Consider the following 11629-nt stretch of genomic DNA (forward strand, 5'->3'; position numbering starts at 1 on the left):
GAGTGCTACTCAGTGGTAAAAAAAAAATAATGACATCTTGAATTTTGCATGCAAATAGACAGAACTAGAAAAATCCATTCTGAGTGAGGTAACCCAGACCCAGAAAGATGAACATGGTGTGTACTCACTCATAAGTGGATACTAGCTGTAAAGCAAAGTATATTCAGCTGATCCATCTGGAAAGGGGAAATAGACAAGATTGCCTGACAAAATTGGGAGCATGGGGGTTAGGGAAAACAGAAGGGTGGAGAGAGAAGAGGAGGGGAGAAGGGGAAGGGGGAAGAGAACTTGAGGAAATGGGATAGTTGAAATGGAGAAATGATGGAGATAAGAGCAAGGAAAGAGATATTTTGATTGCAAGAGCCATTATTGGGCTAGCAAGAAACCTGGCACTAGAGAAATTCCCAGGAATCCACAAGGATGACCCCAGCTAAGAACCTAAGCAATAGAGGAGAGGGGGCCCAAATTGGCCTTGCCCTATAGTCAGATTGATGACTATCTTAAATGTCATCCAGCAACTGATGGAAGCAGAGGCAGAGACCCACACTGGAGCACTGGGCTGAGCTCCCAAAGTCCAGCTGAAGAGTGGGGGAACTGAGAATATGAGCAAAGAGGTTAAGACCATGATGGGGACACCCAATGAAACAGTTTGCCTGAGGTAATGAAAGCTCACCAACCCCAGCTGGACAGGGAAAGAAACAGCAAAGGTCCAAACTAGTTCCTCTGAATGTGCGTGACAGTTGCATGGCTGGGGTAGACTGTGGGGCCATTGGCAGTGGCACCAGGATTTATCTCTACTGCATGTACTGGCTTTTTGGAAACCTATTCTCTTTGGATGGATGCCTTATTCAGCCTAGATATAGTAGGGAGGGCCATGGACCTTCCCCAAAGCAATGCGCCTTACCCTCTCTGAGGAGTGGATCAGGGGTGGGGTGGGGTGGAAGGTGAAGGGAATGGGAGGAGGGAGTGGGAACTGGGATTGGTATGTATAATGAAAATGATAGTTTTTTTAAAAAAAAATTATAAAAAAGAAAAAAGAAAAAAAAGAACTTCCAGTTAAATATGCCACACTGGGCACAATCTTTGCTATGATTGCTTTCTCCCAAAACTCCACTAAGATGATTCGGAATAAAATTTAAAAGCAGAAACAAAAAAGAATGCTATCATTTGCCCTCCCCAAAGAGTAAATACAAGAGTTTCATAATTCTTTTCTCAGGAAAAGCCTACGTGCATTTCCTTCCTCCGGCCAGCAGCCCTCCCATACTGTGTTGCATCCTTCAAATGCCCACAGTCTCCCCATCAGGAGACCTTGGTGGTCCAGCTGTTCAGACCAGTATTATCTATCACCCTCTGTCTTCCTGTCTCCTCTGCCCCTGACCACAGTGCATCCACGCGGCTCATGCCCTCTGGTCACTCCCAGAACACAGCTCCACCAGACAAAGATGTGGCTTCACGCAGTGCCATGCCCAGGGACAGGGTGAAGCATGCATGGATGGAGGATTTTACCTGGCTTGCAGGGTCCAACCCCCAATGTTCTAGGCCCTTTCCAGGGAGTGTGAGTGTCAAGGAAGAGTCTTAGCAGAAAACTTGTTCCTCCCCCAACACACACACACACACACACACACACACACACACACACACACACACACTTTAGACTGAATGGAAGTGTAAATGACAAAGTTCAGCTTTAAGTAGCCAGGAAATGTGAAATACTCTATCAAGAGAGTGTGGCAACCAGATCTGACCTCACGTATAAAATCCAGCCATACTCAGGGGATCTGACCTCAAGTAAAAAATCCAGCCATACTCAGGGCGTCTGACCTCACGTATAAAATCCAGCCATACTCAGAGGGTCTGACCTCATGTATAACATCCAGCCATACTCAGGGCGTCTGACCTCACGTATAACATCCAGCCATACTCAGGGGGTCTGACCTCACGTATAAAATCCAGCCATACTCAGGGGGTCTTCCCAGTGTCATTATTTAGGGCAGGGAGCCGCAAGCCTCCCTTGTGAGACGGTCACGCTACAGAACAATCCGCCTGTTTCAGTCATTGTTCTAATGCCCAAAGGTGCATAAGTCTTCGTGGTACTAACCGTTTCTAATTCCCCTTTCAGCAGCTAGGACACAAGCTCTGCTCACTGATTGTTCTCAGAACACTGTAGTGCTGGCTTTGGGGCCCCTGAAGGGAAGTGAAACACAATTTCCCCTTTCTCAAGGGCAAACAAACAGGGCAAAACTTGGGGTTTTCCTGTCTCTGTCCATCCTCTTCCCCCAAACAAATTTTGCATCTCCTTGGGCCAGATCCCAGTTAATGTTTCAGTATTATTTTCTCACCAAATGCAGAACTTGTCTGCTCTGTAGTGGGGGAGCACAGCATTTTCTCTCAGAGAAAAGAACACAGTGAAGCCTCCTTTCACTGCTTCAGCTCCGCGTGGTCTCGGCCCATGGCGCCCCCAAACTGCTCAGCTGCCAGCACTGCAGTGGAGACAGCCGTGGGCACCATGCTGACGGTGGAGTGTGCTCTGGGGCTCACAGGCAATGCCATTGCCCTCTGGACCTTCATCTACCGTCTCAAAGTGTGGAAGCCTTATGCGGTTTACCTGTTCAACCTGGTGATGGCTGACCTGCTGCTGGCCACCTGCCTGCCACTCCTCGCCGTCTTTTACCTCAAGGGCAAGACCTGGGAACTCGGCCGTGCCCCCTGCAGCATCCTGCTCTTCCTGCTGGCCTTCAGCCGTGGTGTGGGGGTGGCCTTCCTGACAACAGTGGCTCTAGACCGGTATCTGCGTGTGGTCCATCCTCGGCTCAGGGTCAACTTGGTGTCTCCAAGGGCAGCCTGGGTCATCTCTAGCCTAGTATGGCTTCTCATGGTTGCCCTCACTCCCCAAAACCTGCTCGCTCATAAGGCTACCCAGAATTCCACCGAGTGTCCCAGCTTCTACCCCATAGGAGAGAGCACCTGGCAGGAGGTGTTCTTCTTCCTGCAGCTCCTGCTTCCCTTTGGCCTCATCGTCTTCTGCAACACTGGGCTCATCAGGACCCTCCAGGAGAGACTCCGAGAATCTGACAAACAGCCCAGGTTCCGGAGGGCCAGGGTACTGGTTGCCATGGTGCTGGTGCTGTTTGGGCTGTGTTTCCTGCCTTGCGTCCTGGCCAGAATCCTGGTCCATGTCTTTCGGGAATTTGAGAGCTGCCTTGTCCAGCGAGCCATAGTGCAGGCCTCAGACATCGCCGGCAGCCTCACCTGCCTGCACAGTGTTTTGAGCCCGGTCATTTATTGCTTCTCCAACCAGGCCTTCACCCACTCATACCGGAAGGTGCTCAGAAGCCTGCGAGGGTGGAAGAAGGCAGAAGAGCCGGCTGTCTCCAACCTCAGAGACTCCTATTCCTGATGACTATTGAAATCCTCAGCTTGCCTCTGTTTGGGCACCACCTCGAATCTAAACAATAATCCAATTAACCTCAGGGTCAGAAGAGAGCAACAGTACCTCAAGGATCCAGTCACGAAGTCAGTCAATGCAGTGACAGGCTTGGTTCCCCTGGTTTGCCCCTGCTTCTGTCACTGCAGGGTGGCAGACTTGAATCACACAGGCAGATCCTGCTTCCTTTGCAGGGCGGCTGTCCAGATGAAGTTGCCAGGCTGAGAAGGGAGGCTGAGCACTTCCCTCAGCCCCACGGGGAGACTCCAAGGCGCTATGATCGCGGAGGAGAAGGCTGCTCTTTCTCCAGCACGGGTCATGTTCTCTTTCTACGCTTCAGTTCTCTCCAGTGTGACAAACTGCTTTCTTCTTATCCACCGTGGAGCACACAACAGTGGAAGCCAGCAGTCCCCGAGGCTCTGAAGAGGCTGCAGGTCACATTCTGCTTTTATAAAACTCTCCTTTGCTCTTAGAGGCTGTATGGAGTGTCAAAGACAGTTCAGCTAGCTACCTCTTTCACTGCAGGAAATACCTGGTGATTGCCTCAAAACTGACCTAGAAGTTCTTGCTTAACTTTTAATGTCTGGATGCTTTTTACTTTGCTTGCGCTGCTTTAAAAGAGATGCCACATCTTTATCCTAGTCCTGGGGAAAGGCGCTTGCTTTTGAACTGGTGCTTGAAGCAAGACCCCAGGGGAACCTAAGGGCTGGCAGACTGTGGCACGGGACTGCTGTCACCTCGGTCCTAGAACACACAGGAACAGCTGGTGAGCAGCAGGACTTGAAAACCACTCTCCTCGCTGCTTCAATTCTGTTTCCACTCTCCTCTCCAGAAAGGCAGCTGAGAAGAAGGAATCTCCACAATGCCTGTGGGGGCATCTGCTGCCAATGGCCATAGTATTCGCACAGGCACTCTGTGGTGTACCCTGCTTGATGACAAAGCTGATGGCATTGGTGACACCATGTCCACTCACAGGCTTCCTTGCCTGCTTGGCAAATTCATTGTCACCTGAGACTTTATGCAGAAGGATAGACCATAGACCAGGGTGGCCTATCAGACACAGTGTTCCCGGGAATGAGGACCGTGCAGCAGCAACTCTGTTTTCCAGGATTTATTTCCTCCTAAGAGAGCAGACTGTCACAGGCCAGAGACAGAACTGTGACCTGACCAGGGTGTGACTGAAGTCTGCTGGATGCATTTGGTGCTGTGCCCACTTTCTTCCCTTTCAACTGAGGAAAAGCATCTCCAGCTCTCTCCTCCCCACCCGCATGCATCCAGCAGGTTAAACGATGCTTTAAAAACTCCTGTGTTTGACACAAGCATTTTCTTTGTTATGTTGTTATTGCTGGCCTAAGAGGAGTCCCAGCCCTCTTCCACGTTTGGACTTTGGAGTCTGTGACTGTGCTTGTGACAGGCGTCCCGAATGTGATGGCGTCGTCTGAACACCGTTATCTCCGGCTGCAGGAGCCGCACAGCATTCCGCCCCTATTGCTTGTGAAAGCTTTGCCAGTCAGGTGTGGGGAGGTCTATGGTCACAGCCTTCCCAGCCTGGGAAGCACAAGACTTCCAGCTTCCTGTCTTGAACTCTGCTCTCACTCCAGTGCTGTTGCCCCTGCCGACCTCTGCCTCTGTCCTGGATGCACGTCAGTAAGATGGGTGACTTGGGGACATCCTCAACACAGCATCCCTACCCTCAGGGTCCTGTTTTCTGTCCCCACAGTGGACACTGAGGAGGAAACCCTGGTGCCTTAGCCAAGTAGGGACACTTCACTCAGGTGGAGCAGATGGGGCAGGGTCCAGTCTTAGCGAGTCTCCTCTCCCTTAAATCTACTCATGTGTAGCCCCGGCTGAGAATGGCTGGGTTGATGGCTAAGTGAGATCTTGGAGAGAGCATCTTCCTCAGTCTCTTGGATCTATGACCTGGGACAAGATGCCTTACTGCTTTTGTCTGTTCCCATCTTCAAAATAAGGAAAACATAACATCTACAAAGCATCCTTGCAGGGATTAAATGACACTCCAAATTTGTCATGCAGAGACAGTCATGCCACAATCCCTCAGGAGACATTCATTCAATCGTCACTTATTTCTGTTTTCCTTGCTGACTTCCCAACCTGCTGTGGGCCTTGGGGACATTGTTTTTCAACTGCATGTCCTCACCCAGACCCCTACACAATGGGTGCTCAGGGATGGGAGTCTTGTAAAGTCATTTAATTAAAGGCTCCCATTCCTGGTAACAGTTACAGCATTGTGCTGTCTTTCCCAGAAATTTAACAGTTGTAACTATTATGCCATCTGTTGATCTTGCCATGTCTCTGATTCCCTGGACCTCAGCCAGGCCTGTACGTTTTGACATCTTTCTAGAATAGTCCTAGATCCTGCTGCCCTCTGGCCTCAGGCAGGGACATTCCTTTTGTGGAAAGTCGCCTGGACAGCATCTCCATCTACTACCTGACACTGCGGGTCCTCACTCCAGCATCCCGCATCTCTGCTCTTCCCCACATCCCACATCTCTGCTCTCCCCCACATGCTTCCCTTGCAGCCTGAGCCTCTGACTCACCCCTCAGCCCCCCAGCTTTGCTAGGAGCACACAGAGGCCCCTTCATGAGTGAACAGGGAAAGAAGAAGCAGCGAACAGATTAGCCCTGTGACAAATGAGCTCGGTGACCTAGCAGATTGGGTTTTGTTTGTTTTCAAATATAGCTTGAAAGTCCAACTCTAGAGACAGACTGAAAATGATCTCTGAAAACCTTTAGGGAGCTGCTAATAGGAATGACAAGGACATAATGCTATCTGCAGAAAGCTTCCTCTATGGGCACATGCCCACTTGTGCCAGTGATCAAATTAACACTGACCCCTGGGCTGTCTGTAGGGATGGTCTTGAGAATTGATGTGGAAGTCCCTGTCCATTGTGGGTAGCATTATGACTGAAAATGTCGAGTCATCTAAGTCAAACGAAGGTGAGCGGCGCAGAGCCTACTAAGGACCAACACGTAGGGGCGGCAGAGCGTTTGAATCTGGATGAGGACGGGGGTACATTCTGTGGCCCCCAGAGGTTTCAGCTGTTACGGTTCATGACATCATGTGCCATTTTCACCATGACTGTGTCCATTCAGAGGCTGGAGTACACTCATCTTGCTGAGCAACATCCTCACCCTCCTTCCCCTGAGCCTTTTCCTCCATAAACAGAAACTCACGCTCTGCAAACACACATGGCCTCCCTTCCTTCCCGGTCCCGAGCCACAGCCTCCTCTCTGTGTCTGAATCCAGCTCTCCAGGGGCTTCCCTCACATGGAGAACTGCTCAGTGTCATGAAGGGAGCATTTTACTTGTCATGGTATCTATAGAGTTCCCCTGTGAGGTGGTATGTCAGTTTCCTTTCCAAAAATAAACAATACTTACTCATCCGTTCCTGTACTCACTCACTCATAGGCTCTTGGGCCACTCCTGCCTGTTGGCTGTTGTGCACCTTTCTGGATGACACAGGTGTGCAGATGTCCCCATAGCCCTGCTTACAGATAGGGAGTGGAAGCTCTGGGTCCCGTGGCAATTCTCTTTTGAATGTTTCAAGGGTCTGCTCTGTTGTCCCAGAGGCCTCTTTTACATCCCCAGCAATGCTGTACAGGGGTTCCAACCCTCGCATCCTCACCAGCTTATTACAGAGCAGCTGCAGACAGCAGGAGGTGGGTTTTCTTCCTGGGAGCTGGAAATGCTCTCTAGGAAGACTCAGAAGAAATCCCAGAGCCAGCCCTTGGTTAACAATGAATTTGTGGTTTACTTGTGTTTGCTTCCTATTGTCTCACTCAGTCTGGGCTGACAGAACAAAGCACCCACGCCTGAGGAGGCAAAGCCTGTGGGCTCACCATCCTGGAGAAAACCCAGACTGGGACACTGGCAGACCAGGCTGACTGAGGGCTATTCTCGTCTCTAGAGATGGCAACTTGCAGCTGTGTTTTCTTCTGACTGGAAGGCCTGGGAGCATCCTCGAACCCTGAGTGTAAGGGCATTGTGCTGGTTATTGTAACTTTCAACTTGATATAAGTTAGAATCAACTGGGGAGAAACTCTTAATGAAAAATTACCTGGATTAGATTGGCCTATGGACATGCCTGTGGGGTTATCTTGATTGTTAATTGATGAAGAAGACCCAGCCCATTGTGGACAGCACCATCCCCTAAGCAGGAGGTCTGAATGGTGTAACAATAAAGAAAGCTAGCTCAGAGCTAACAAGGAAGTGAGATCCATGTATTTATTCTCACTTTGCTCTTATGGTGGATGTCATGTTTTTAAATTATTTTCTCAACTTCCCCACAGTACTGGACCATAACCTGGACTTGTCAGTCAAACCAAACCTTGCTCCCTTGACTTGCTTTTAGTCAGAGGACTTCCCATAGCATCAGACGTGAAGTTAGAGCAGGTGCTGATCTCGTGTAACTCTTGACAGGTGCCTGCCTCCAGTGCCCCTCTTCCTCACAGCACCATCTGGGGCTCATCCTGACTCCCCCTTAAGGACAGTCTGCGGGGATCTGTGGCTTGAGTCCTATTTAGCTCTGTGATAGGAGTGATACCATCCTCCATGGTCCTGCTCGGACTCATAGGTCCTTTGAGACAAGTGTTAAGGCATGATAGCAAAGTCCAGCCAGCCAGCTAGGATCCACACAGGACCTGTCCTGTCTGCTCTCAGTCCAGACCTGCCTCAGGTCAGGAGATGGGGACTCTGTGTTTGGGACTGCAGTCAAAGGCCAGCCACCCTCTCTGCCTTCCCTCTAGGGAGTGTGCTGCACTGCTCAGCAGCTCTAGGAGGGCCTGGGCTATGGCACAGTGAAAAAGTGCTGGCCTAGGGGACGCCAGTTTCTAAATATGCCTCCCAATGCAACCCTTTGTCCACTGGTTTTTAAAGTGATTCTGCAGCCCTCATGTGTGAAATCCATCACATTCATAAGGGTTTGTCCCAGACACCACTATCCAGCTACCAGAGGCATCGCCAAGCAAGGACACCCAGAGAAGTACAAAGGCATCCCAGAGGATGACACACTGGATCCAGTTTAACTGTCCATGATTCTGAGACTGAGATCTCCCTCTCTTAGCCAAAAAATGGAGGTTTGATTTAGGAGTATAGGATGAACAGTACACACCATAGACTAAGGTAGCATAGTATGGGGAGGGATGGGATAGCAAGCCCTGTGAAAGGGGAGGTGCCTCCTACCTGTCACCACTGCCAGTCACCATTGTCACCACACATATCCTCACAGCTTTCTTTAGAGGTCCAATGATTTTGCATCTCGCACAGCTTTGGTAATTTTCCTCTGTCTCTGCATGACCTGGACCAGCAGGTCCTTCTTTAGTGACAGGGTCCTAAGTGGCAGGACTAGGAGATTAAAAGATAAGAAGTTGGAACTGTTTGGGATTGGGAGGTCTTGCTATGTTTTATGCCAAGCAGGCTTACTGAAAAGTGCAGCATCTCTTATACTGTTTCTGGGGAGAAAGGAACAGTGTTCGTGGAAAGCTACGATACTATGGGGTGAAGTCATCAGGAAGCTAACCAAGCAATGTCATACAAAGGGAACTCAAGGTGTCAGAGACAGCACACAGCAACCTTGGGGCTGATAACTTCAGTCTCTTCAGGGAGAAAAGCCAAGTTTCCAGGAACCAAAACCTCATCTCCTCTGAAGCCCTACCTCAAGCTCCAGACTGGCCTTGCCAGGTCTGCCTCTGGGCAAGGACACTGAAGGAGTTCCCTTTGCCCTTTCAGCAGAACCTCTGAGAAAGCCTTAGATGGTCTCACCCTTAGCACCCGCAAGCCTCCCACCCTCTGGCCTCTCACCCTCACACACGGCCCGGAGAGCCCCATCATAGCATGGTCTCAACACCCCTTGGGCAGTGAGTCTTGTCTCAGAAATAACTCCAAAGCAATTAAACTGAGCGCTGAGAAGGACTGAGTCCCAGGCCTGTGAAGGCTGTTCACACTAGAACTTTCCATTCTAGTCTTCAATGTCACCTTTCAAAGGAGCTGACAAGGTGCACTTTACCTTCGCTTTTAGTGACACAACTGTCCACGGTGAGGCCCTGATGTGTTGCAGAACCTGCAAGGTTAGACGGATGAGAGAATCTGGGGAGTTGGTTAATGCTGCATGTCCCCTGGGTATCTGAGGGGAGGTGACTTAGGACTCTAGCCCCAGCCCAGTGCCTATCACTACTCTATATGTCTTTACAACCCTTGCTTCCTCTGAGGCTCAACAGTCCTCCTTAAACACAGACAGCAAGACCTACATGGTTTCCACAGCTCCCCTGGCCTGAAACTGCCCTGTGATTGATGCTACGAACCAGGAGGCAGAGCCTTGAACTTGAGATCACTGACTCAGGCCAGTGTGGACTCTGGGGCATTTGGAGCTCAGATGCAAAGTCAGAGGCTGAGCCACAACGGCCAAGGCTGGCAGGTTTTTCTCTGTTTCTTTCCTTTTCCACTCTCAGACCTGGCAATAATCCCCAAGGATGAGGCTCTGTCCTCCCAGGTTTAGTGTCTGCAGACATGTAGCTCCTCTACAGGGTGACTCAAGCCCCAGAAGAGAGTCCTCAGAAGGAGAGCGGCAGACACTGCACTGTGCACAGCACCTCTGGAAAGCTGAGGCTCTTCCAGGGCTTGATCCCATCAGTGCGTAATAGTCAGCTTGCGGCTGCACTGGGTGCTCAGGAATGACACATCACCCTGGGTCCTGTGACCCGACTCTGCCTCACAGTCTAGACATCTGTGTCTGCACAGCTGCCTGGTTCCTTCTGGTCACAGTGTGCACAGAGCACCTGGTCCTCACACATGCATGTTCCTCCTTTGGACCTTTGCTCACCCAAGTGAGCCTTGCACATGGAACACATCTGGTTGTGTTTGACAGGGAGTATGTGATAGTCTGAAAAAGAATGACCCCCATAGGTTCCTCTATGTAAATATTTAGTCACCAAGGGCAGGCTGTGAGGTTTCAAAAGCCCAAGTCAGGTCCACTGTCACCTTTCCGTCCTGCGGCCTTTGGGTCCAGATGTAGAACTCTCAGCTCCTTCAGCATCATGTCTGCCTGCATCCCTCCATGCTCCCCGCCGCGATGGCAATGGGCTACACCCCTGCACCTGTAAGCCAGCACCAATAAAATGTGTTCTTTTTATGAGTTGCCGTGGTCATGGTGTCTCTTCCCAGCGACGGAACAGTGACCGAGACGGTAGACATTTGTTTCAGTTAACATGATTTCCTCTGCCATCCCAGGTTTTTGACAAGAACCTAACTACTTTCTGGGAAATTATGAGAACCAGCCTCACAGTTGGTAATAAATTGTTGTATTATATTTTATAAACAGAATTTTTTAATATGTCATGTTGTAGCATCATCTTGGGCCCATCTGTCAGAACTCAAGGAAAAGGTGCCGTGGCGAGTGCAGACACGAGGACGGCAAAGCAGGAGGCACCGCAGACCTTCAAACCAGAGACCTGAGGACATCAGGGCATCCTACAGGCTTTGGTTCCTACAGGCCTAACGCCAGTCACCATAACCTTTGCATCCTGTCCAGCCATGTCAGGGCAGGTCCTGCTATGACCTCACCAGGAGCCATTGTGAGGGAGCCACCAGCAGGTGTGACCTGTGGCCCCGCCTGGATTCTCTGGGTGAATTGAGAGGAGCTGTGGAGTGGTGCCCTGTGCGACTTTATTGTACGTAGCGAGGTTGCGTGCAGCTCCCTGTTTTTGGATGCTTCGTTTGTGTGTGTACTCGTGTGTCCTTATGTGTATAGTTGTTTGTACAAGTATGTACTTGTTTATTTGCTATGAGGTGTGACTGCACATATAGGTGTGCACCTGTGTAGAGAAGTGTGAGGCTTGTTGTCTGCACATGTGTGTTCCGCTTGAGGACAGCGTTTAATTCCAGGTGTGGCACGTGAGATGTGCTGCCCACTCTGCTTTTTGAAGCAGAGTCTCTCATTGGCCTGAAGCTCACCAAGTAGGCTAGGCTAGCCAATGAAACTCAGGGATCTTTCTTAGCAAGATTAAAAACTGGTGCTGTCCAGTTTGGGCTTTTATTACTTTTCTCAATGTTTGATTTTGTTTTGTGTTTTACCATGGATTCTTGGGTAGAATCCAGAAGGTTTTCCTAGAGCTGATGCCATCCTGTAGCGCCTGGTGGTGAAGTCCACTCCCCCTCCTTCTTTTTACGCATTTGATATTTGGTTTTTA

General features: G+C 50.1%; 1 protein-coding gene across 1 annotated transcript; it reads left to right on the plus strand.

The window, feature by feature from the left end:
- Window positions 1-2449: 2449 nt before the first annotated feature.
- On the plus strand, window positions 2450-3397 carry Gpr31 (G protein-coupled receptor 31). Its single transcript, XM_057763348.1, has one exon. It carries the CDS (start codon window positions 2450-2452, stop codon window positions 3395-3397), a length of 948 nt encoding a protein of 315 aa, XP_057619331.1.
- Window positions 3398-11629: the final 8232 nt, after the last annotated feature.

Source organism: Chionomys nivalis, chromosome 2 (assembly GCF_950005125.1).
Source record: "Chionomys nivalis chromosome 2, mChiNiv1.1, whole genome shotgun sequence".
Lineage (NCBI taxonomy): Eukaryota > Metazoa > Chordata > Mammalia > Rodentia > Cricetidae > Chionomys > Chionomys nivalis.